The sequence below is a fragment of the Ranitomeya imitator genome, chromosome 6 (assembly GCF_032444005.1).
Source record: "Ranitomeya imitator isolate aRanImi1 chromosome 6, aRanImi1.pri, whole genome shotgun sequence".
NCBI classification, from domain to species: domain Eukaryota; kingdom Metazoa; phylum Chordata; class Amphibia; order Anura; family Dendrobatidae; genus Ranitomeya; species Ranitomeya imitator.
This window is the reverse complement of record NC_091287.1, coordinates 184,890,111-184,914,459: the sequence shown is the minus strand read 5'-3', so window position 1 is coordinate 184,914,459 and position 24,349 is coordinate 184,890,111. Positions and strand designations below refer to the sequence as shown.

The 24,349-nt window shown below is 44.0% G+C and overlaps 1 protein-coding gene across 1 annotated transcript in view; it reads left to right on the top strand.

Moving 5' to 3' along the window:
- The window catches only part of LOC138643633 (maternal DNA replication licensing factor mcm6), a 332,741-nt gene that overhangs the window by 179,850 nt on the left and 128,542 nt on the right, over positions 1 to 24,349 (top strand). The window contains exon 9 of the mRNA XM_069732489.1: positions 6,689 to 6,830. Coding sequence (XP_069588590.1) covers positions 6,689 to 6,830 — 142 coding nt within the window. The remainder of the gene's footprint in view (positions 1 to 6,688; positions 6,831 to 24,349) is intronic.

Sequence of the window (24,349 nt, the reverse complement as noted above, 5' to 3'; positions counted from 1 at the left end):
TTTGTATTCGTTAGAATGTGATGGACTGCCTCCAAGCCTTTTTGTTGTGGGATTCTAGTGTAAAGGTTTACGATATCTATTGATGCCAGAGCAAATGTAGGTTGCCATTGGAAGTCTTTAAGGGCCAGGAGAAAATCTCCTGAATCCTTTACGAAAGAAGGAATTTTTAACAGCAGAGGTTTTAGTAACCAATCTAAAAACTGTGATAAAGGTTCGGTCAGTGATTCTTTGCCCGAAATTATTGGGCGTCCTGGCGTTTTTTCCGCGTTTTTGTGAATTTTGGGGATGCTGTACCACTGTGCAAATTTAGGAAGCTCTGGCATTAATTTTTCCGCTCTCTCTCTTGTTAAAGTCCCCTTTTCTACATATTTTCTTAATAGGCTCCTCAATTTTTCTTTAAATCTATTTGTGGGGTTGCTGTCTAATTTAATGTAGGTTTCTGTGTCATCTAGTTGGGATAGTGCTTCTTCTATATAATAAGATCTTTCTAATAGAACAATATTACCGCCTTTATCCGTCCTCCTAATGATGGTATCATTCCACATTTGTAACTTTTTTAGGGCTTTTTCTTCCTGTGTTGTTAGATTTTTTAGTGGTTTTTTATATAATATTGCCTCTATATCTTTGATTACCAGGTCTTGGAATAGATCTATTGTATTCCCTGGTGAGATTGGCGGCATCCATTTTGATCTAACTCCTCCCTTGAATGGATCAAATTCTGTACTAGTCGGGGGTATTGGGGCTCTTTCATCTGAATCCTGACCGTTCCCACTTAAATCTATTAATAAATGTGTCATTTCTACGTCCCTCGAATCCATGGTAGGATAAGCCATGAAACCTAGGGAACTAATCTCTGCTGGACTGTCTGTGGCGACCGACGTAGAAGCTCTCTCGAAGTTGTTTTTGCAAAAGTATTTATATAAATGTAACTTTCTTATGCTTTTAAATAAGTCCACTTTGAAGTCGCATAAGTCAAAGGATTCTGGAAGGCAGAAGTTCAAGCCTCTTGATAGTACTTTCTCCTGATGTATTGTCAGTGATTTTTTTTGTTAGATTTATAATTTGTAGGGCTTCTTCGTTGTCCTTTGTGGCATTTTGTTCATTCATCGTCTCCACGAGACTTGTTTGCGTTTTTTTACTGCGCTTTTTTCTCCCTCCCCGTCTGATTTTTTTTCTTTCTAAAGGGATGATAGGATTCAGGGTGGGCTTTGAGGTAGATGGTAACTCTTCATTAAAGTCCTCAGCTGTACTGGAATCAGAGTCAGTGATCCAGCCATCTTTTATTATTTTCGATTTTTTTTTTTTTTTTTGTGGTGAATTTTCTGGAGCGATTTTTATTGAACAGTTTTTTAGTACCATTTCTATTCCATGAGAAAATCTGCCCCATTTCGAAGTCCCTCTTATCTCGGAGGAATTTTTCTTTTTTCTTTTCTTTTTTTTTCCATTTGAATCACAGTTAGCTTTTTTTCCAATTTTTTCTCAAAGTTTTTAAAATTTTCCTTACTAATACGGGAGGATAATTCCTGTTTCGATTTTTTTTTTTTTTTTTTTTTAATTGAAGATAGCTTCTATCTTCAGGCTCTCGTTAAATTGTTTTTAATATAACACTGCATTTGGCCTACTTGTTTTGTTGGCCCTAATAACGTTGTCTGCCGCTCCTTGATGTTCTCCTACACTGAACAAACCAGTGCCGCCTTTTTACTTCTGTTACCAATTTTGAACTGCATTTAGCCTACTTACTGATTTGGGCCTACTCACTGTGTCAGCCTCTCATTACAGTTGTACTCCACTGAACAAAGCAATGCCCCCTGGTTAGTCCTGTTACCAATTTTGAACTGCATTTAGCCCACTTTATTATTTGGGCCTATATCTGTGTTTCCTCCTCATCCTACCTATTGCCCAGCCAGTGATAGATGAGTCTGCTGGTACATTGACCTATAGCGCAACATTCCCCGTGCACGCTACACAGCAAGATTGTGACCCTGCTGAAAGTCAGGTTACCCTTCCCGCATACCATAACACCTTACACGGGGACAAAGAGGAGGGTGCAGATGAAAGTGCAGGTTCCTTCATCAGGTGTGGCGGGGGGGAAACTCGTTGGCGACGTCACTGGCACAGGGCCCCTCATAGTACGCAAAAGTGTCGCTGCCGGTGGGAGGCGCCCCCGCCGTGCGAACACACCGCCGTACTTTGAGGGGCCCTGTGCCAGTGCCAATGCCAACAAGTGGGCCCCCTCTGCTTGCTCAGGATCACAGCACTTGCAAAGTTAAAATACTTACCTCTCCCTGCTCCACTGCCGTGACGTGGTCCAGATTTCCTGGGCCCACTAAATACTTGAACCAGCCCTACCCCCCCCCACAACTTTAGCCAAATGACCACCAATTTCCAATACCTTACTATTATTATAAGGTAAATTAAGATTGACAAGCTTCAGTAACAAGAATGCATGTTTTTGCCATTAAAATGGGCACTGTAGGTGTTTTCCTGGCCTCCACTCACTGCCGACTATGCTTCCCCATTGACTTGCATTGGGTTTCGTGTTTCGGTCGATCCCTGACTTTTCGCAATAATCGGCCGATTGCACTCGACTTGAGATAGTCGGGTTTCACGAAACCCAACTCGACCCTAAAAAACTATAAGTCGCTCAACCCTAGTTGGGACCTATTCTCTTCAACATATTTATTAACGATATGGTAGACGGTTTACTCGGTAAAATATCAATATTTGCAGATGATGCAAAACTATGTAAAGCAGTCAATACAAGAATAGATCGTATTCTGCTACAGATGGCTCTGGGTAAGTTGGAAACAGATGCGGTATAGCAATGATAAATTTAATGTTATGCACATGTGAAGAAGGAATCCATATCACCATTACACACTGAACGGGAAACCACTGGGTAAATCTGACATGGAGAAGGACTTGGGGATCCTAGTTAATGATAAACTTACGAAGAGCAGCCAGTGCCAGGCAGCAGCTGCCAAGGCAAGCAGGATCATGGGGTGCATTAAAAGAGGTTTGGATACACATGATAGCATTATACTGTCTCTGTACAAATCCCTGGTTAGACAGCACATGTAGTACTGTGTACAGCTTTGGGCATCAGTGCTCAGGAAGGATATAATGGAACTAGAGCAAGTACAAAGGAGGACAGCAAAATTAATAAAGGGGGTGGGGAAACTACAATACCCAGAGAGAATAGCAAAATTAGGATTATTCAGTCTAGAAAAAAGATGACTGAGGTGTGATCTAATAACCATTTGTAAGTATAAGGGGACAATACAAATATCTCTCCTAGGATATGTTTATACCAAGGAAGGTGACGGTCACAAGGGGCATTCTCTGCATCTGGAGGAGAGAAGGCTTTTCCACCAACATAGAAGAGGATTCTTTGCTGTTAGGGCAGTGAGAATGTGGAATTCTTTGTCTGAGGAGGAGAGGTGGTGAAGCTGAACTTAGTCGAGGGGTTCAAGAGAGCGGAAATGAAGTGCGGTCTGGGGGAGTGTTGGGGAATGGTCCTGTTGGCAGGTAAGGGGAGGTACATGCAGTCCATCTGTAGCAGCTCCAGCTGTGTTCCCCCGAGGGAGGGATGGAGTGTGAAGAAAAAAAAAATACAACGCAGTCTGCAGAGCGCTCAGATAAGTCGCAGGGGGCCAGCGGTGGAGAGAATAAGAACCTTTAATCCACAACGCGTTTCAACGGCATATCACCGTCACCTGATGAAGACGGTGATATGCCGTTGAAACCCGTTGTGGATTAAAGGTTTTTATTCTCTCCACCACTGGCCCCCTGCGACTTTCATCTGAGTGCTCTGCAAAGGGGTTTACGAGAGGCCTGGATGTCTTCCTGGAGCGTAACAATATTGTATCTTACAGTTATTAGGTTCTTTAGAAGGATGTAGATCTGGGGATTTATTCTGACAGAATATAGGTTGAACTGGATGGACAAATGTGTTTTTTTGGCCTTACTAGCTGTTACTAAGTAACAAAGCTTCCTGGCCATTCGTCCCCCTTCCCCAACTTGCCTGCAAAGAGTGTTATGACCTGGTGGTTAGGACAATAATGGACCTGGTGGTTAAGAGCACACGGAATGACCTGATAGTTACTAATAATACAGGACAAGCTCTGGGACGTGGTAACTCTGCTGACCGCAATCCCTAATCCTATCACACACACTAGAAATAGCCGTGGATTGCTCCTAACGCTCCCTATGCAACTCGTCACAGCCTAAGGAACTAGCTAGCCCTAAAGATAGAAAAATAAAGCCTACCTTGCCTCAGAGAAATTCCCCAAAGGAAAAGGCAGCCCCCCACATATAATGACTGTGAGTTAAGATGAAAATTTACAAACACAGAGATGAAATAGATATAGCAAAGAGAGGCCCGACTTACTGAACAGACAGAGGATAGGAAAGGTAACTTTGCGGTCAGCACAAAAACTACAAAAAGACCACGCAGAGGCCGCAAAAAGACCCTCCGCACCGACTCACGGTGCGGAGGCGCTCCCTCTGCGTCCCAGAGCTTCCAGCAATCAAGACAAAAATCAAAATAGCAAGCTGGACAGAAAAATAGCAAACAAGAGAAAAACAAGCAGGAACTTAGCTTCTGCTGGGAAGACAGGTCACAAGAACGATCCAGGAGCGAACTAGACCAATACTGGAACATTGACAGGTGGCATGGAGCAATGATCTAAGTGGAGTTAAATAGAGCAGCCAGCTAACTAATTAACCTCGTCACCTGTGGAAGGAAACTCAGAAGCCGCAGCCCCACTCACAACCACCAGAGGAAGCCCATGGACAGAACCAGCCGAAGTACCATTCATGACCACAGGAGGGAGCTTGTCAACAGAATTCACAACAAAAGAGCATTCCGCTGCCACAAATGGAGATTCTCTTCCTAGAAGTTATCTTTCTGCTTTTCTTTTTCTACCTTGACCAAAGTGTCCTTTTTTTTCCTGCCACGTTCTGAACTCCACTCGCTTAATGTACAACTAACCCAGAGATTCCCAATCTTCCTCCCCGCTATAGGCCGAGCAATGCAATTGACCCTGTGATACCCAACAAAACAGGACCTACAGTCAGAGGAGAATATACAATACAGTAAAATACATTTAAATGACAGGAGTTATCAAAGCAGTGGAACACCATTCTCACCACCCTCCCACCCATTATAATATTATTATTATTATTATTATTATTTATTGTTATAGCGCTATTTATTCCATGGCAATTTACATGTAAGGAAGGGTATACATAATAAAAACAAGTACAATAATCTTAAACAATACAAGTCATAACTGGTACAGGAGGAGAGAGGACCCTGCCCGCGAGGGCTCACAATGTACATATTGGTGAAATTAAAGCTGATCTGACCAACCTTTTTAAAAGGGAGTCTGCTACCACATCTTTATTTTACATTACATTAAGCTGATCTCAGATTAAGCAATGAATTCCCTGACTGCAGTGATGTCACCTACTGGTCTGCTTGCTGTAGTTTTGATAATCTCCTGCTAAGTGATTTTATCAGGGGGCTACCAAACCTGCAGATATGTTGTATTCTGTTTTCATTAGCTCGATATGACCCTACCCCAAGACCGAATAACTGCTTTCTGTGAACAATGTATACTTACACCATGCTCCTTTCAGATGGGGTATCAAAAATCTGCTGACCGATTTCCATATCTAAAGTCTATTTTCTGTTTATATAAATGCGCTTTTTCCACACTGTATTGACTGTTTTTAAAAATGTCTCCCTAAACCAATTCCAGAATTTCTTAGCAAGGTTGATCTTTAGAATTGTAGCCTTCTATGAGAAAATAGATTGAAGCTCTGGCCCAGATAGAACTGCTAGCATAGAAGACTTGATGAACCAAAATTAGTGTAGGGCAAAGATGCTTGGATAATGTTATTCGAGCATGCCCTAATGTTAGCTGAGTTTCTTGGGTGTGCTCAAATAATGTATTCGAGTCCCTACAGCTGCATGGACAGTAGCCACACATTCAGGGATTACCTGTTTGTTTCCGAATCCCCATATGTGTTGCTGTTGTCTACCGCCGCAAAACATGCAGGCGCAGGGACTCGAATATATTATCAGAGTACGTTTGCTCCCTAAAAAAATCCTTCAAAAAGATCATTTTTAAACTTGAACCATTGATTTGAGACCTTTGCAATGAGAACACTTCGGATTGTCAGCTATAACTTAAACTTGGCTGCATTTACAAAGACTAGTATGCATTTTAAGCTCACATCGCAGCAACATAACGATCCATGAGTGTCCTGCTTCCATCTTGTGTGATTTTTACTTTTAAAAATTTGGACTCTTCTCAAATTTACTCACACACACTTCAAAATAAGAAAAAAATGTCCATAGTAATGGGTTTCAGGTGACCCGATCAGTTATACTTAAGTAGATGTTAAAAATACCTGGCAAGCAAATATTGTGGAATGGAGTAGACATACTACATTCTTGATAATATGGTTGTAAGGTATATTTGAAGTTCAACTCTACAAGAGTAATCCCTCGTTCTGATTGGACTATTATGTTGGTCTGAACAATGCTTTGTGTCTGTTGCTGCCATGGAACGTTACGGTCACTGCACTGCATCACACCTATCTATAATAGGAATATACTGTAAAATACATTATTAAGAAACAGTGCTTACAACTTTTTGCCTTATTTCCCTAACTACAGGCACGTTGAAGAATTTAGTCCCCGAGCAGTGTACACTAGTGGCAAAGCTAGCAGTGCTGCAGGTTTGACAGCTGCTGTTGTAAAGGATGAAGAATCTCATGAATTTGTCATTGAAGCTGGAGCACTGATGCTGGCAGATAATGTATGTGCTTTTAGTTATTTTATTTCATGGATCACCACTAATGTAACTTTAATTATGGAACGTAAAATGCTAACATTGTTATTCTTCATTGGTAATAAACTCTTACACAGAAAAGTGAACGTATGGGATCAGTGAAGCACAACTACATTCCATTTTATTTCACACTGTAAATGAATTCCCCAGAATTTTACCTGTTTTCATTTATGACCTTTTACCTATATGCTGGTTAATCTATGCATTATACAGCTGATTGATTTAATTTGGAGCTGCTATGTTATGCATTATGTACCCTGCAGTAAAATCGTAGATGAAAAGTACAGATGTTGGCCATCCTGGGTCCTTGCAGTGATAATTTCTGAATTATTTTTGCATCTCTTGGCAGGAATAATGCTGCGTAATATATAGGGGGTATCTTTGGTACTTTTTTGCCATGGTTTTTGTGTGTTTTTGGTACAGATTTTTCCACACTTATTAGTATGGGTGAAATGTGCAGCGAGAAAGCTGACAGAATTAACATGGTACAAATTTAAATCTGCAAATCAAAATAGAAATGCATGCAGCCGCACACTCCGATCCTGAGTGTCGGTGGCAGTGCCGGCTATTGATGCAAGAGACTCACGCGAGTTTCTTGCACCACACTTGCAAGTGTAACCCTGGCCTAAGTGGAATCAAAACCTATAGGTGTAGTCACAAAAGGCCATATCTCTCAACTTTTGAAGACCGGGAAATGTCTTGTGGCATGTACAAAGTAAATGTGCCCAACTTGGGATGATTGGCCCCACATTCCCACACTGTATGATGGCCCTCACAGAACCCCACACAGTATGATGAAGGTACCCAAAGTATGAAGGCCTGTACAGTCTCCACCACAAAGACTGTTCCCACGAGCTCCCCTGTTATGATCCGGTGACCTTGCAGCAGCATGAAAACTTTCACTGGAGTAGGTGGTAACTATACGGACCGCAAATCCTGATCTTAACACCGCAACTAGAAGTAGCCGTGGGGTGTACCTAACAAGCCCTGGACACCTCGTCACAGCCGGAGGACTAAATACCCCTATAGATAGAAATAGGAATACTACCTTGCCTCAGAGCAGAACCCCAAAGGATAGGCAGCCCCCCACAAATATTGGCTGTGAGTAGGAGAGGAAAGACACACACAGTCAGAAAACAGGATTTAGCACAAGAGGCCGCTCTAGCTAAAATAGGAAAGGATAGGACAGAGTTCTGTGCGGTCAGTATTAAAACCCTTCCAAAAATATCCACAGCAGATTATACAAAAATTCCTCCATCTAACTAAAGACGTGGAACGTATATCTGCAACTCCAGAGACTACTAAACTCAGAGCAGGAATACAATCAAAAACAAGCACACAGCTTGTGTGCCATAGAAAAAGAAACAGACACTTATCTTTGCTGAATTGGCAGCTAAGCAGGAGAAGCCAGACAGAGATCAAATACTTCCCAAGAAACATTGACAACTGGCAAGGACTAATGAGTCCTGCAAACTTAAATACTCCAGTCAGAACTGCAATCAGTAGATACACCTGTCCAGGACTGCAGCCCAGAGACAACTGCATTACCACCTACAATCACCGGAGGGAGCCCAAAAGCAGAATTCACAACACTCCCCAACACAGTGTAATTACCCCTACAGTAGTCCCTACTACAATATAAAGCCTCACAAATTCCCAAATGATGAATATAAAATACAGTATATATGAACTAATTGCCTATCCCTGTTCCCCCAATAAGCTGCTGAATGAATTGTGTGAACTGAGACTATGCCTGCTGTGCTGAGACAGACTTCCAGCTAAATGGCACAGTAGAGGAGCCTTTTAGCAACAAGTTTCTTCAAGCCATGGTCTCCAGAGTGGCCATGTGGTCTGCTGCTATTAATGGTACGCTACTGGTACTATAGAAAGGTCTATTTATAAGTGATGAGCGAATACTCGTTACTCGAGATTTCCCAAGGACCCTCTGGTGTCCTCCAAGTATTTTTTTTTAGTGCTTGGAAATTTAGTTTTTATTGCCGCAGCTGAATGATTTGCATATTAGCCAGCATAACTACATGTGGGGGTTGTCTGGTTGCTAGGGAATCCCCACATGTACTTATGCTGGCTAACAGATGTAAATCATTCAGCTGCGGCAATAAAAACTAAATTTCTGAGCACTAAAAAATGCTCAGAGGACACCTGAGTGTACTCGGGAAATCTCGAGTACCGAGTATATTCGCTCATCACTAGTATTTATGGATCACCCTTAACCGCACCACTAGATAGGGGATCTGCCCTTCAAGGATGGGAAACAAACAGGCATAAAAGGGCGGCACCTCTCCCTCGCATCACTTGGTTTCCTGTCCTTGATGGTTGAACTTCTTACAGGCATACCTGAAGACAGGATGACCGGTTTTTGCCTGCCGGTCATTTCAGGCAGCGGTAGTTCCCCACTTCGGAAAGGTGCCGGGTCCCTGGAAGCACCATGGTGGGTCCAGGAGGATTTTCACAAGGATTTGTGGGCACAGGTAAGCGGTATTCTGAGCAGGATAGCTTGTTCTGCGGGCACTGGATATGCCGTGGAAGAAGGCATGTGCTGTGCCTCATATTCTGCTGGCATTTCTGGGTGCTCCCTGATGGCATGGCGGGGGCTTGTTGTATTACTCTAGAGATATCAGAGCAGACTTTTTTTTTTCAACTCGGGCAAGGAAAGTGTGAGTTAAATTAAGCCATCTTCAGCCAGATAGTGCAGATGTGGGGCCGTCCAGACATGGAACTCTTTGCCTCCAGGTTGAACAGGAAGGTAATTAATTTATGTTTTCTGAACTCCAGAGAAGGTCCCCAGAGGGTACATGCCTTCTTAGTTCCAAAGAAGTTGAACCTGGCATTTGCATTTCCTCAAGTAGCCCAGATCCCACTGGTGGTAGGAAAGATCAGAAATGATAAAGCAAGGATTATCTTAACCGCCCCCAAGACCATGTGGCTTTTCCCGGTGATTCTGAATCTCTTCTCTCAGGGACCAATTTGCCATCCATGAGTAACCAACCTTCATTTGAAGGCATGGAATTTAAAAAGTGTGCTGTTAATAGAAAAGGGTTTCTCTCCCTATTTTGTCACCACTTTACTTCAAGGTAAAAGGTTCCATGACTAGAATTTGTCAGAACATGGAGAAAATTTCTAACTGCCTCAGTCAAGGATTGAGAATGGGACTCTAGTAGGTCGGGTCCTGGAGTTTCTGAAGAAGGGCCTTGAACTAGGCCTATCTGCCAGCATCCTCACGGTCCAAGTGCCTGCTCTGGGGCCTCTGTATCATCTGACAAGGAATTATTGGATATCTAGATTTATTAGGTCTTCATCAAAATCCAGGCCTATCCTTAACTCCTTCCCGACATCGGGTATAATAGTACACCGATGTCTGACTCCCTCCCTTTGATGTGGGCTCCGGCGTCACCGGTACTTGTCAGCTGTCTTGAACAGCTGATGGAGCGCCCCCAGACACAGGGCCACGGGTTCTCGTTACCGGGCCCCTCAGTCTCTGTATTGGGGTCGTCACGGTGGCTAGTGTTATGAACTGGTGATTCAGAACCACAACAGACCTGGTGGTTAAGAGCACACAAAGTGACCTGATAGTTACTACTAAGGACGAGCTCTGAGACGTGGGAACTCTGCTGACCGCAATCCCTAATCCTATCACACCACACTAGAGGTAGCCGTGGAGCGCTCCTGACCAGACCTAGGCACCTCGGGCACAGCCTGAGAAACTAGCTAGCCCTGAAGATAGAAAAATAAGCCTACCTTGCCTCAGAGAAATTCCCCAAAGGAAAAGGCAGCCCCCCACATATAATGACTGTGAGTAAAGATGAAAATACAAACACAGAGATGAAAATAGATTTTAGCAAAGTGAGGCCCGACTTACTGAATAGACCGAGGATAGGAAAGATAGCTTTGCGGTCAGCACAAAAACCTACAAACAACCATGCAGAGGGCGCAAAAAGACCCTCCGCACCGACTAACGGTACGGAGGTGCTTCCTCTGCGTCCCAGAGCTTCCAGCAAGCAAGACAAACCAATATAGCAAGCTGGACAGAAAAAAATGGCAAACAAAAGTAACACAAGCAGAACTTAGCTTATGCAGGGCAGACAGGCCACAAGAACGATCCAGGAGAGAGCAAGACCAATACTGGAACATTGACTGGAGGCCAGGAACAAAGAACTAGGTGGAGTTGAATAGAGCAGCACCTAACGACTTAACCTCGTCACCTGAGGAAGGAAACTCAGAAGCCGCAGCCCCACTCACATCCACCAAAGGAAGCTCATGGACAGAACCAGCCGAAGTACCACTCATGACCACAGGAGGGAGCTTGACCACAGAATTCACAACAGTACCCCCCCCCTTGAGGAGGGGTCACCGAACCCTCACCAGAGCTCCTGGCCGACCAGGATGAGCCAAATGAAAGGCACGAACCATTTCGGCAGCATGAACATCAGAGGCAAAGACCCAGGAATTATCTTCCTGACCATAACCCTTCCACTTAACCAGGTACTGGAGTTTCCGTCTCGAAATACGAGAATCCAAAATCTTCTCCACTATATACTCCAACTCCCCCTCAACCAAGACCGGGGCAGGAGGGTCAACGGATGGAACCACAGGTGCCACGTATCTCTGCAACAATGACCTATGGAATACATTATGGATGGAAAAAGAAGCTGGAAGGGTCAAACGAAAAGACACAGGATTAAGAACCTCAGAAATCCTATACGGACCAATGAAACGAGGCTTAAACTTAGGAGAGGAAACTTTCATAGGAATATAACGAGACGACAACCAAACCAAATCCCCAACACTAAGTCGGGGACCCACACAGCGCCTGCGGTTAGCGAAACGTTGAGCCTTCTCCTGGGACAATGTCAAATTGTCCACTACATGAGTCCAAATCTGCTGCAACCTATCCACCACAGTATCCACACCAGGACAGTCCGAAGACTCAACCTGCCCTGAAGAGAAACGAGGATGGAAACCAGAATTGCAGAAAAACGGCGAAACCAAAGTAGCCGAGCTGGCCCGATTATTAAGGGCGAACTCAGCCAAAGGCAAAAAGGACACCCAGTCATCCTGATCAGCAGAAACAAAACATCTCAGATATGTTTCCAAGGTCTGATTGGTTCATTCAGTTTGGCCATTTGTCTGAGGATGGAAAGCCGAGGAAAAAGACAAATCAATGCCCATCCTAGCACAAAAGGCTCGCCAAAACCTCGAAACAAACTGGGAACCTCTGTCAGAAACTATGTTCTCCGGAATGCCATGTAAACGAACCACATGCTGGAAAAACAATGGCACCAAATCAGAGGAGGAGGGCAACTTAGACAAGGGTACCAAATGGACCATCTTAGAGAAGCGATCACAAACCACCCAAATGACCGACATCTTTTGAGAGATGGGGAGATCCGAAATAAAATCCATAGAGATATGCGTCCAGGGCCTCTTCGGGACCGGCAAGGGCAAAAGCAACCCACTGGCACGAGAACAGCAGGGCTTAGCCCGAGCACAAATCCCACAGGACTGCACAAACGAACGCACATCCCGCGACAGAGACGGCCACCAAAAGGATCTAGCCACTAACTCTCTGGTACCAAAGATTCCAGGATGACCAGCCAACACCGAACAATGAACCTCAGAGATAACTCTACTCGTCCATTTATCAGGGACAAACAGTTTCTCCGTTGGGCAACGGTCAGGTCTATTAGCCTGAAATTTTTGCAGCACCCGCCGCAAATCAGGGGAGATGGCAGACAAAATTACCCCCTCTTTAAAAATACCCGCCGGCTCAGGCAAACCCAGAGAGTCGGGCACAAAACTCCTAGACAGGGCATCCGCCTTCACATTCTTAGAGCCCGGAAGGTACAAAACCACAAAGTCAAAACGGGAGAAAAACAGCGACCAACGAGCCTGTCTAGGATTCAACCGTTTGGCAGACTCGAGATAAGTCAAGTTCTTGTGATCAGTCAAGACCACCACGCGATGCTTAGCTCCTTCAAGCCAATGACGCCACTCCTCGAATGCCCACTTCATGGCCAGCAACTCTCGATTGCCAACATCATAATTACGCTCAGCAGGCGAAAACTTCCTGGAAAAGAAGGCACATGGCTTCATCACCGAGCCATCAGAACTTCTTTGCGACAAAACAGCCCCTGCTCCAATTTCAGAAGCATCCACCTCGACCTGGAACGGGAGCGAAACATCTGGCTGGCACAACACAGGGGCAGAAGAAAAACGACGCTTCAACTCCTGAAAAGCTTCCACAGCAGCAGAAGACCAATTGACCACATCAGCACCCTTCTTGGTTAAATCAGTCAACGGTTTAGCAATACTAGAAAAATTATTGATGAAGCGACGATAAAAATTAGCAAAGCCCAGGAACTTTTGCAGACTCTTCAGAGACGTCGGCTGAGTCCAATCATAAATGGCCTGAACTTTAACAGGGTCCATCTCGATAGTAGAAGGGGAAAAAATGAAACCCAAAAATGAAACCTTCTGAACTCCAAAGAGACACTTTGACCCCTTCACAAACAAAGAATTTGCACGCAGGACCTGGAACACCATTCTAACCTGCTTCACGTGACTCTCCCAATCATCCGAGAAGACCAAAATATCATCCAAGTAAACAATCAGGAATTTATCCAGGTACTCTCGGAAGATATCATGCATAAAGGACTGAAATACTGATGGAGCATTAGAAAGCCCGAATGGCATAACCAGGTACTCAAAATGGCCCTCGGGCGTATTAAATGCCGTTTTCCATTCATCGCCCTGTTTAATACGCACAAAATTATACGCACCACGAAGATCTATCTTGGTGAACCAACTAGCCCCCTTAATCCGAGCAAACAAATCAGACAGCAGCGGCAAGGGGTACTGAAATTTGACTGTGATTTTATTTAGAAGGCGGTAATCAATACAAGGTCTCAACGAACCATCCTTCTTGGCCACAAAAAAGAACCCTGCCCCCAATGGCGACGACAACGGGCGAATATGACCCTTCTCCAAGGATTCCTTTACGTAACTCCGCATAGCGGCGTGCTCAGGTACAGACAAATTAAACAGTCGACCTTTAGGAAACTTACTACCAGGAATCAAATCGATAGCACAATCACAATCCCTATGCGGAGGTAGGGCATTGGACTTGGGCTCATCAAATACATCCCGGTAATCTGACAAGAACTCTGGGACCTCAGAAGGGGTGGATGATGAAATAGACAGAAATGGAACATCACCATGTACCCCCTGACAACCCCAGCTGGACACAGACATAGATTTCCAATTCAATACTGGGTTATGGACTTGTAGCCATGGCAACCCCAACACGACCACATCATGCAGATTCTGCAACACCAAAAAGCGAATATCCTCCTGATGCGCAGGAGCCATGTACATGGTCAGTTGGGTCCAATACTGAGGCTTATTCTTGGCCAAAGGTGTAGCATCAATTCCTCTCAATGGAATAGGATGCTGCAAGGGCTCCAAGAAAAACCCACAACGCCTAGCAAACTCCAAGTCCATCAAATTCAGGGCAGCGCCTGAATCCACAAATGCCATAACAGAATAGGATGACAAAGAGCAGATCAAAGTAACGGACAAAAGAAATTTCGACTGTACCGTACAAATGGTGGCAGACCTAGCGAACCGCTTAGTGCGCTTAGGACAATCGGAGATGGCATGAGTGGAATCACCACAGTAAAAACATAGCCCATTCCGACGTCTGTGTTATAGCCGTTCAGCTCTGGTCAAAGTCCTATTACATTGCATAGGCTCAGGTTTATGCTCAAATAATTCCGCCAAATGGTGCAGTTTTACGCTCACGTAAGCGTCGACCGATCTGAATGGCCAAAGACATAGACTCATTCAGACGAGCAGGCATAGGAAATCCCACCATGACATCCTTAAGGGCTTCAGAGAGACCCTTTCTGAAAATTGCTGCCAGAGCACATTCATTCCATTGAGTGAGCACAGACCACTTCCTAAACTTCTGACAATATATATCTACCTCATCCTGACCCTGACACAGAGCCAGCAAGATTTTCTCTGCCTGATCCACTGAACTAGGTTCATCATAAAGCAACCCGAGCGCCAGAAAAAACGCATCAATATCACATAATGCAGGATCTCCTGGCGCAAGGGAAAATGCCCAGTCTTGAGGGTCGCCACGTAATAAAGAAATAATGATCTTTTCTTGTTGAACTGGGTCACCAGAGGAGCGGGGTTTCAAAGCCAGAAATAGTTTACAATTATTTTTGAAATTCAGAAACTTAGCTCTATCTCCAGAAAATAACTCAGGAATAGGAATTTTAGGTTCTAACATAGGATTCTGGACCACCAAATCTTGAATGTTCTGTACACTTATAGCGAGATTATCCATCAAAGAGGACAGACCCTGAATGTCCATGTCTACACCTGTGTTCTGAACCACCCTGATGTCTAGGAGAAAAGAAAGACAAAACACAGTGCAGAGAAAAAAAAATGGTCTCAGAACTTCTCTTTTCCCTCTATTGAGAAGCATTAGTACTTTGGGCCTCCAGTACTGTTATGAACTGGTGATTTAGAACCACAACAGACCTGGTGGTTAAGAGCACACAAAGTGACCTGATAGTTACTAATAACATAGGACGAGCTCTGAGACGTGGGAACTCTGCTGACCGCAATCCCTAATCCTATCACACCACAATAGAGGTAGCCGTGGAGCGCTCCTGACCAGACCTAGGCGCCTCGGGCACAGCCTGAGAAACTAGCTAGCCCTGAAGATAGAAAAATAAGCCTACCTTGCCTCAGAGAAATTCCCCAAAGGAAAAGGCAGCCCCCCACATATAATGACTGTGAGTAAAGATGAAAACACAAACACAGAGATGAAAATAGATTTTAGCAAAGTGAGGCCCGACTTACTGAATAGACCGAGGATAGGAAAGATAGCTTTGCGGTCAGCACAAAAACCTACAAACAACCACGCAGAGGGCGCAAAAAGACCCTCCGCACCGACTAACGGTACGGAGGTGCTTCCTCTGCGTCCCAGAGCTTCCAGCAAGCAAGACAAACCAATATGGCAAGCTGGACAGAAAAAATAGCAAACAAAAGTAACACAAGCAGAACTTAGCTTATGCAGGGCAGACAGGCCACAAGAACGATCCAGGAGAGAGCAAGACCAATACTGGAACATTGACTGGAGGCCAGGAACAAAGAACTAGGTGGAGTTAATTAGAGCAGCACCTAACGACTTAACCTCGTCACCTGAGGAAGGAAACTCAGAAGCCGCAGCCCCACTCACATCCACCAAAGGAAGCTCATGGACAGAACCAGCCGAAGTACCACTCATGACCACAGGAGGGAGCTTGACCACAGAATTCACAACAGGCTAGACCCGGTCCGTGACCCTGCTAAGGGGCGCCCAATGAAAGGTGATGGTGTGATGCGTGGTGCGAGGCGCGATGAATAACAAGGACACAGGGTTGCAGTCTCTTTACCTCTTTACTGAAGGCTTTGGGATCCGCAATCCAGAGCACTGCTAACAGGGCTGGCTGAGATCAGCCGGTCCGAAGGCACATCCAGAGTTTCCTTTGCAGGTGGAAATCAGTGCCTACCCACTAGCGCCTGTGCATTGTAGTCCTTCCCTGCTGAACACCACGGGATAGTCCTCACAACTGTTGTGTCTGTGTTTGTTGTTCTTTCTCTCTCTCTTCGTCCCCCAGATGATATGGTTAGGACGCACCCGTATGACGGGTAGGCCTGGAGTTATTCTGGGACCCTAGAGATGCCCCTCTCCCACAGTTGCCTCCCTTGTCTGCTTAGGTGATTTAGGTGAGACAGCCAACCTATAATTAACTGTCCTGCCGTGTTGAAGTAATGCGTAAAGTCTCTTACTTTCTCGGTGCTCCGGCCACCGCTATGCGCCTCAGAAGGATGTTGCCTCGGTCTCACGGCACGACTCCTCCTGGCTCTATCTCCTTTACACTGTGATCCCACTTCTCACTTCTCCACAATCAACTTCGCTTCGTGTCCTTTCTTAGAATACCGCCGCAAGGTAGTGCAGGCGCGGCTCCGTAATGATCTGTTCTCTTTCTAGACCGCTGTCAGTATCCCACCCGACAGGTCCTCTCCTGAACTCTCCCGGGCTCTTTCTGTCTAACTTCCTGTCCAACCCCCAGTTTTACCAGAGTGTGAAGAGTGGCCTACTAGATAGAACCATTCCTCCGGGTGGTCGGAGTGTGAAGTGTCGTGTGTTTGTGATACCTGGTCAGAACTCCTTTAGTGCCATCAGACGTACCATCACTCCCCTTAGCGGCAGAGTGTCATACTGCAACGACCAGATCTCTGAGGCGCTGCACTGACCTGTGCCCAGAATAGCAAGAATGCTGTAGACAAAGTGCATGTTCGAAGTGAAGGTGGCTTTAAGGATGAAATGGTGGTCGAATGGTGGAGAAGCTGATCAAGCACCTTTTCCAAAGCCAGCAGTAGCCCCAGCAGCAGCAAGCCCAGTAGGAGAAAAATGCCTAAAACAGCAGTAATGGAATATGTAAGTCCTGGCAGGGCATGTCTGCAGCAGAGAAACTGCCCCACTACCAGATAACTACTCTCAAGTCTGCATAGTGGAAAGATGTGCCATGCAAGAGATGCCCCAGGGGTATGATGTTGAGGCATTTATACAGGGTATTTGAAACGGTCACAGAGCAGGGGTAGCTTTTGCTGAGCACTGGGTAGAGGTGCTAGCATGCTATCTAACTGATGAGTCCCAAAAGGTGTATTATAACCTTGCCTGCCTTACAGGTCATAAAGGAATATGCCAAACTAAAGACCAAAAAATAGCTTAAGGCCTCATTCACACGTCAGTATTTTGCATCAGTGTTTGTAAGCAAAAAACAGGAGTATAACTTATAGTTAAAAAAACTATAACTGAAAGATCGACACTTGTTTTTGTGTTTTGGAGACACTCCATTATTTCAATGCCAAAACCAGATGTGTGAAAGAGGCTTGATCTCCTCCAATTAGCCAAAGACCTCATTTGCAGGTTGAATATACAATAAGCGTATAAGAGTGCTATCCATGGTCTTAAAGGCTTGCACTCGTACCTGTGGTAATCTATGGATCCACATGATTTCAATTTTAGAGACCTGGACGACTTATATCGAAGGGTTAGATTGCACTCACTCATGCAAGTCAAAGGGACCATGAATCAGAATACACTTGGATGACGTCATTGAGGTCGATTTTCACGGTCTGTAAGAATGGAGAAGGTGGAGAATTTTTTTTTTCTCTCCACCTACGAAAAAAATGGACCACACTCTGATCAAAGTCTGATAAGAATAATCAGTTCATTAATTCTGTTATATGGAAAAATAAGAAGTATGAAGGAGGCTTAAAACTGTTTTTAATTAGTGGTAGATCCTAGCTACTTTTTCAAATTTGGTTAGATCCCATGAAACAATGGTACATTTTGTTGCTGTTGATGGGTTCCCATGAATTGGCCAAGTTATGCACAAAGTACCTTTTTTTTATTTTGGATATCCATGTGCTTTCATCTCCATAGTCCCATCATACGCGGTCAGGATTCTCCAATGCCAGTCGCAAGAGCAGGCGGTCAAGTGGCTGTAAGTGTGAGATTTGCCTGTATGTAGGTCAGATGCTGGTTAGACGTGCTCTGCTTCACTCAGTTCACTTGTATTGATAGTCTGAGCACTCCAATTTAGAATTTGGTTGGGAGCATGCAAATTGCTCATTGTTGCATGCTCGCCTTATTTAAGTTGGCTGCAACCAGTTTATTGGTTAGTGATGGTTGTGGGATAAGGGGGTCAGATTTACTGACAGCCTTGTCTTTTTGTTCTGCTGTGCACTCTTCAGTCTGTTGATTCCTCCTCCTTCGGATTATCCTCCATTCAGAGTGCATGACCTGCAGTGCAGATCAGTGTGTAAAGTACACTAATTTTCTTCTATTTTGACAGGTGTCCTTATATTCCGCTATAATCCCCTCTGATCCCAGGTTCACATGCTCTACCGCAGGTTCTTTGTGTTTGACTGACACAGGACAGTAACAATTGTGAAGGAGGCTTCCTGACTCCTTATTTGTTCACAGCCCTACTTCCCATAAACCTTTTAAATAGTTGTCTGAATTCCATTCCTGACCATTCCCCTTGCCTTAACACCCACACATGCAAAAGATCAAATGGTATAAACACATTTAACAGCCATTTTGCACTCAGCCAACAATCAGATAAGTCTTAACCCTGCATCCAGGCCAGCTCCCTCTCTGTCTCCATAGTGCTCTCCACTAATCTAATTACTAGTGCAAAGTGTATAGCATTTTCATAGATACACACTTTAGGGTGCATCTCCACGGGCCGGATTGTCGGCGCTTTGGACGGAGCCCCCTTCTGTATGCGCCGTGATTCCGGGTGTGTTCATTGAACACATCCGGAATCACCTCACCCTATAGATAGGACTGTATTATTTACCTTGTGGAGACGGAGCATTGCTGCAAGGTAAACAGACATGCTGCGGTCTAAAAAAGATGTGCCACATGTCCGGAAAGGTAGGGCCGCTGGATGCGTGTTAACACGTATAGTGGAGATGGGATTTCATAAAATCCCCTCCACTATGCTGTAACATCTGAACACTTTTGAAAAAGCTTGGCGGCGAAACGTGCGTCAAGGGGTTCCTGGTGTGCAGTGGGTGAGCTGTCCGGCTATTACATGGGTAAGCTTACAGTGGTCAGTGTATACTGGTTGATGGACCTAGTGTTCATTCCATAAGTGCTGTTGGTGACAGCGGGGGATGTATGCAGGAGGTACTTCTATTTTATGATTATGTTCATGGCCCTGTATTAATGATACTATTTGTACCCCCGGATATATGTTATGCTCCCCCTACACACCTGTACTACTAGAGTTTTCTCCTTAGTTTCCATCTGTTTTGGTGCATTATTGCAATTTTACTGGTGTCTGATGATTTTTTGTTATTTTTGTATGTTATAATAAAGTTATTCGTTTTTAATATGGTATCTGGGATTCTTTTACTCCATTTTTTTGCTATAATATTGGACTCTTGGAGTGGCCCCATTAAACCAGTATATCTGGGTATTACAAGTGGGAGAGGTATATTATATTACTCTCGGCCTGGCATTAGTTTTGTGCTTCATGATTCTTTGTTGAAACATTTGAACACTGTGGATTGAATGCTGCGGCTGTACGCAGCATTCAATCCGCAGCTAATCCGGATGTAATCCAGCCTGTGGACACATACCCTTATTCTGGTCCTTTCATATGGGTTCCAGAACTATGAAAATTAATTGGGGTTGAAAGCCCACATTCATGTCAAAATTGTGAATTCTAAGGAATGTGAGATGAGTAAGTTAATAATCCGTTTTGTTGGCATAGGTGCCAAACATTCAACTCCTAAAAATATACAGCACTGGCAAAAATTAAGAGACCACCACATCAAAACCCTGTCATGAGCAGCCCAATCTCCAGACCTGAACCCCATTGAAAACCTCTGGAATGTAATCAAGAGGATGATGGATAGTCACAAGCCGTCAAAGAACTGCTTACATTTTTCCGTCAGAAGCAGTGTGAAAGACTGATGGAAAGCATGCCAAGACACATGAAAGCTGTGATTAAAAATCATGGTTATTCCACAAAATATTGATTTCTGAACTCTTCCTGAGTTAAAACATTAGTATTGTTGTTTCTAAATGATTGAGCTTGTTTTCTTTGCATTATTTGAGATCTGAAAACACTGTTTTTGTTTTGTTTTTTTTGTTTTTTATTTTGACCATTTCTCCTTTTCAGAAAAAAACCCAAAATGTAATTGCTTGGAAATTCGGAGACGTTGTCAGACATTTAGAAAATAAAAGAACAACTTTTTACTCAAAAATATACATTGTGATGCAGTGACCCCTGTCACAGGTAGGGAGCGCTGCATGGTCTCCCCAGTATGCACACAGAGGTATATTGAGGCCATAAGAGTGCATGGCAGTTGCATGCATGGCTGTGGTAATAAGACAAAGTCCGGCATTGTGGTGAATGGCCGATATGTGTCACAGAGGAGAAGACTCTGCACTGCCAGCCTGAAGTGATTTGGTGTTCTGGGACCTGTAGTCCCACATGTATTTGGTATGTTTATCATGGGAGGCTGGCAAGGCTAGTTATGTGAGATGGGTGGGAAAAACTAGCCACACACACCCACATTCCCACCCAGGGGAGTGATTAAAAGGTATATAATGTGACCAGGGTGTGGGTCACATGTTCGCTGTGAGTTTCCTGTTTGAAGCCTGTGTTGGAAGACCTGGGAGGAGGCTTCCTGAAGAGCACATGGTGGCCTGGGTTGTTGGACTAATGTCCTGAACAGCACCTGGACAGGCCACATGTTGGTGTGTTGGGAGGTCCTGGGAGTAGGGCCGGATCCCTGAGAGGTGCACAGTGAAACTGTGGACCGGGATGGTATAGGTGGGGGGAAAGCTACCATCCTTCGGTGGGTCTGGACTGACTAAGATATGCCGCACAGGCAAGTTGGTGATTCCCGTGAGGCAGCTTTCCCGGACGAGAGGACTGACAAAGAAATCAGCAGGTGGAGCAGGAGCTCCGGTCAGGTACCTATACAGACTGTTGGTGCTTGTGATATGAACTGTGTGGTAACCCACGGCAACTGGTCAAGAGAGGACCAGCGTGTTTAGTTGCCGCAGACTAAGGATCTGAAACTTGATGTGATGTCATCAGTGTGTTCAGTGTGTAAATGGACAGCTCATGATGTGGTTTGATACATTAATAAACCAAAAGGACTGTTAAGTTTGAAAAAAAACATGCCCGTGTGCTTGAATCCCGTGCTAAGCGAGTGTTCCCCAATACACTTAGTAAGAGCAATCTTACAACATAAGACAAACTGAAAATTTTGCAGTGGTCTCTTAATTTTTGCCAGAGCTGTATAATAAATGCTCCACAACACACACTTTTTTTTTTTTTTTTTTAGATTTGTTACATTTGCTATAAAAGTAGTGGACCTGCTTAGCACATTTTGTTTGAGCCTATACTCTGTTTAATCTCCTTTTCATACAGTAAATCTGAGGCCAAGATGATCACCCTATTTCATATGAAGTCTTCAGACTGATTTAATACTGGTGAAATTAACATATTCCACAACGTTTATATCGCAATACCAAGAAGGAAAATGACAGTAGCAAGTCATGTTAATGATATGCAAATGATTGTACACATGGAAACAATTTTGAAAACCTCTATATCTCTTCAGTACGGAGTATAAGCGCCACACGCAGAAACGCACATCTTGGCATGCTATCAATGTTATTTGTGGCTGGCAAATGAATTGTGTGCCAAGCTGACTACACTTGTGCAAGACATTACTATCAGCTGCTGGCATTCCCTTTGCAATTCTGACTGGTTTGTGTGATTAGAGACACTGCATTCCGTGATAGTTAGTTTAGACCACAAACACTGCTCTCAGTAGCACAAGCAACACGTGACCTAGTTTGGCTGTGTTGAAAAACTTCTCCTTGATGGAGAAAAAGTTGTAGTGGTCTATGAAGCGCAGAGATAAGGGATAATTATATGGACAGCAATCTGGTTAACAAACCTTTTATTAATCCTTCGCTCTCCACAACGCGTTTTAATAGCATAACACTATCTTAGAGGGAACCTGTCACCTGAATTTGGTAGGAGCGGTTTTCGGTCACATGGGCGGAGTTTTTGCGTGTTTGATTCACCCTTTCCTTTCCTTTCCGCGTGTACTACGGAGGACATAAAATGAACTTCAATGCAATATTGCGGCCAGCATGCAGCCAGCGGGTAAGGAAAGGGTGAATCAAACACCCAAAAACTGCGCCCATGTGACCGAAAACTGGTCCCTCCAAATTCAGGTGACAGGTTCCCTTTAATCAGGTGGTACAAACCATCTCCTTGGACATAATAGAGAAATGGTCATATTTCTGCTTCCCAACCAAATCAATACAGTGCTAAGCTGATAGAGTACGTAGAATGAAGGTTAAAGTGGTCTGGCTACAATATGTTTCAACTCACAACATAATCGCATTAGTCGGACCTGTGATCTTTCCTCATGAAGGCCTCTATATGGTGTTGCCCACGTGGTCTCTGGACTAATTTTTGGCTATCATTTCATGCAAGAAAAAAGTTGAACTCCTTGCTAAGGAGGATAGATTTGCATTCCAGCCTTCATTGCTGTCTAGCTTTGCACCATGATAGCCTTTGCTTTCAGAGGTATGAAGTCGCTGGAACACTTGTAGCTGGACTCGTAGCCCAGTGTCATGCAAATATCTTCTGATGGTTTGTGTAGACACTGTTTTATGCCTCTGGCTTGGTATAGGGCATCACTTCATGTACAGAAACGATCAAGTGTAGGACCAGTGGTACGTGCATTTCACCAAAGTGTTCAAGGAGTGGTTTTTCAACACAACAATGCGACTGCATGTTGCTCATGCTACTGTGAGTAGCCTGCATTGCCTAAACATTTTACTGCGTCCTGCAATGTCTCTGGATTTAACTCCCATTGAACGCATATTGTACATCATTGGTTGACAGTTTAAAAGAAGCTAAAAGACAGCAGATGTTGATGATTTGCATGCCCAAAAGTGTACTTACTATGGCAGAACATTCCTCAGACAACCATTGATAACCTAAATGACAGAATGCCAAGGTGTGTAAATTTAAGCGACACAGAACCCAAAAAATGGGAAACAAGGAGCAAAAATCTAAAATAAATCAAGTTTATTAAATATCCATAAAAACATCAAAAATATTCAACAAATGTTTTTTAAGTGCCTTAAGTCAAAACTAGAACTAGACAACAGCGTTGACACACCATATTGATCCTAAGATATTACAAAAATAATGACTCACTTTATGGGATATAAAACAAATGTTCTTTCACATGAAATGGATGTAATCCTATTATTCACCAAACACTGAATCCCATATTGGTTCAAACACCATACTGAGAGGGCATACAGATAACCACCGCACCTCTATCTATCGCACAAAGCTGTCCCAGAATTTAGAGTGCATATCTGCATGTAACTACCTGGATCTGCGTGTCCTCCCTGCTGTCTCACCCCAACGCTGCGTTTCGCCGATCCTTCTTCCGGGGGCGTGTTATTTTGCCAAGGAAACTGAGGTCTTTTTAAATGCCTGTTGCCCAATCAGAGACCTGATGCAAATTAAGTCTTAGAAATCACCCACTCACATCTATTACTACATTTAGAGTGTTCTTGCCCACTTCTGACACTACTTCCGGTTTCAACTATATCACTATTATATTCGTACGTATCAAAGTAAATATTCAATACTTCTGTATAGCAATACTGCGGTATCCCGCCTTACAATATAATCCCCAATGCCCAGCTAACTTGTAGAACAGAAGACATGGGTAAAAGCGGCGATTTCGTCACTATTCTCTGTATTTACTCTGCCCATAGTATGACGCTACTTCCGGTTTTAAGTTATACCATTATCGCTTATTATATA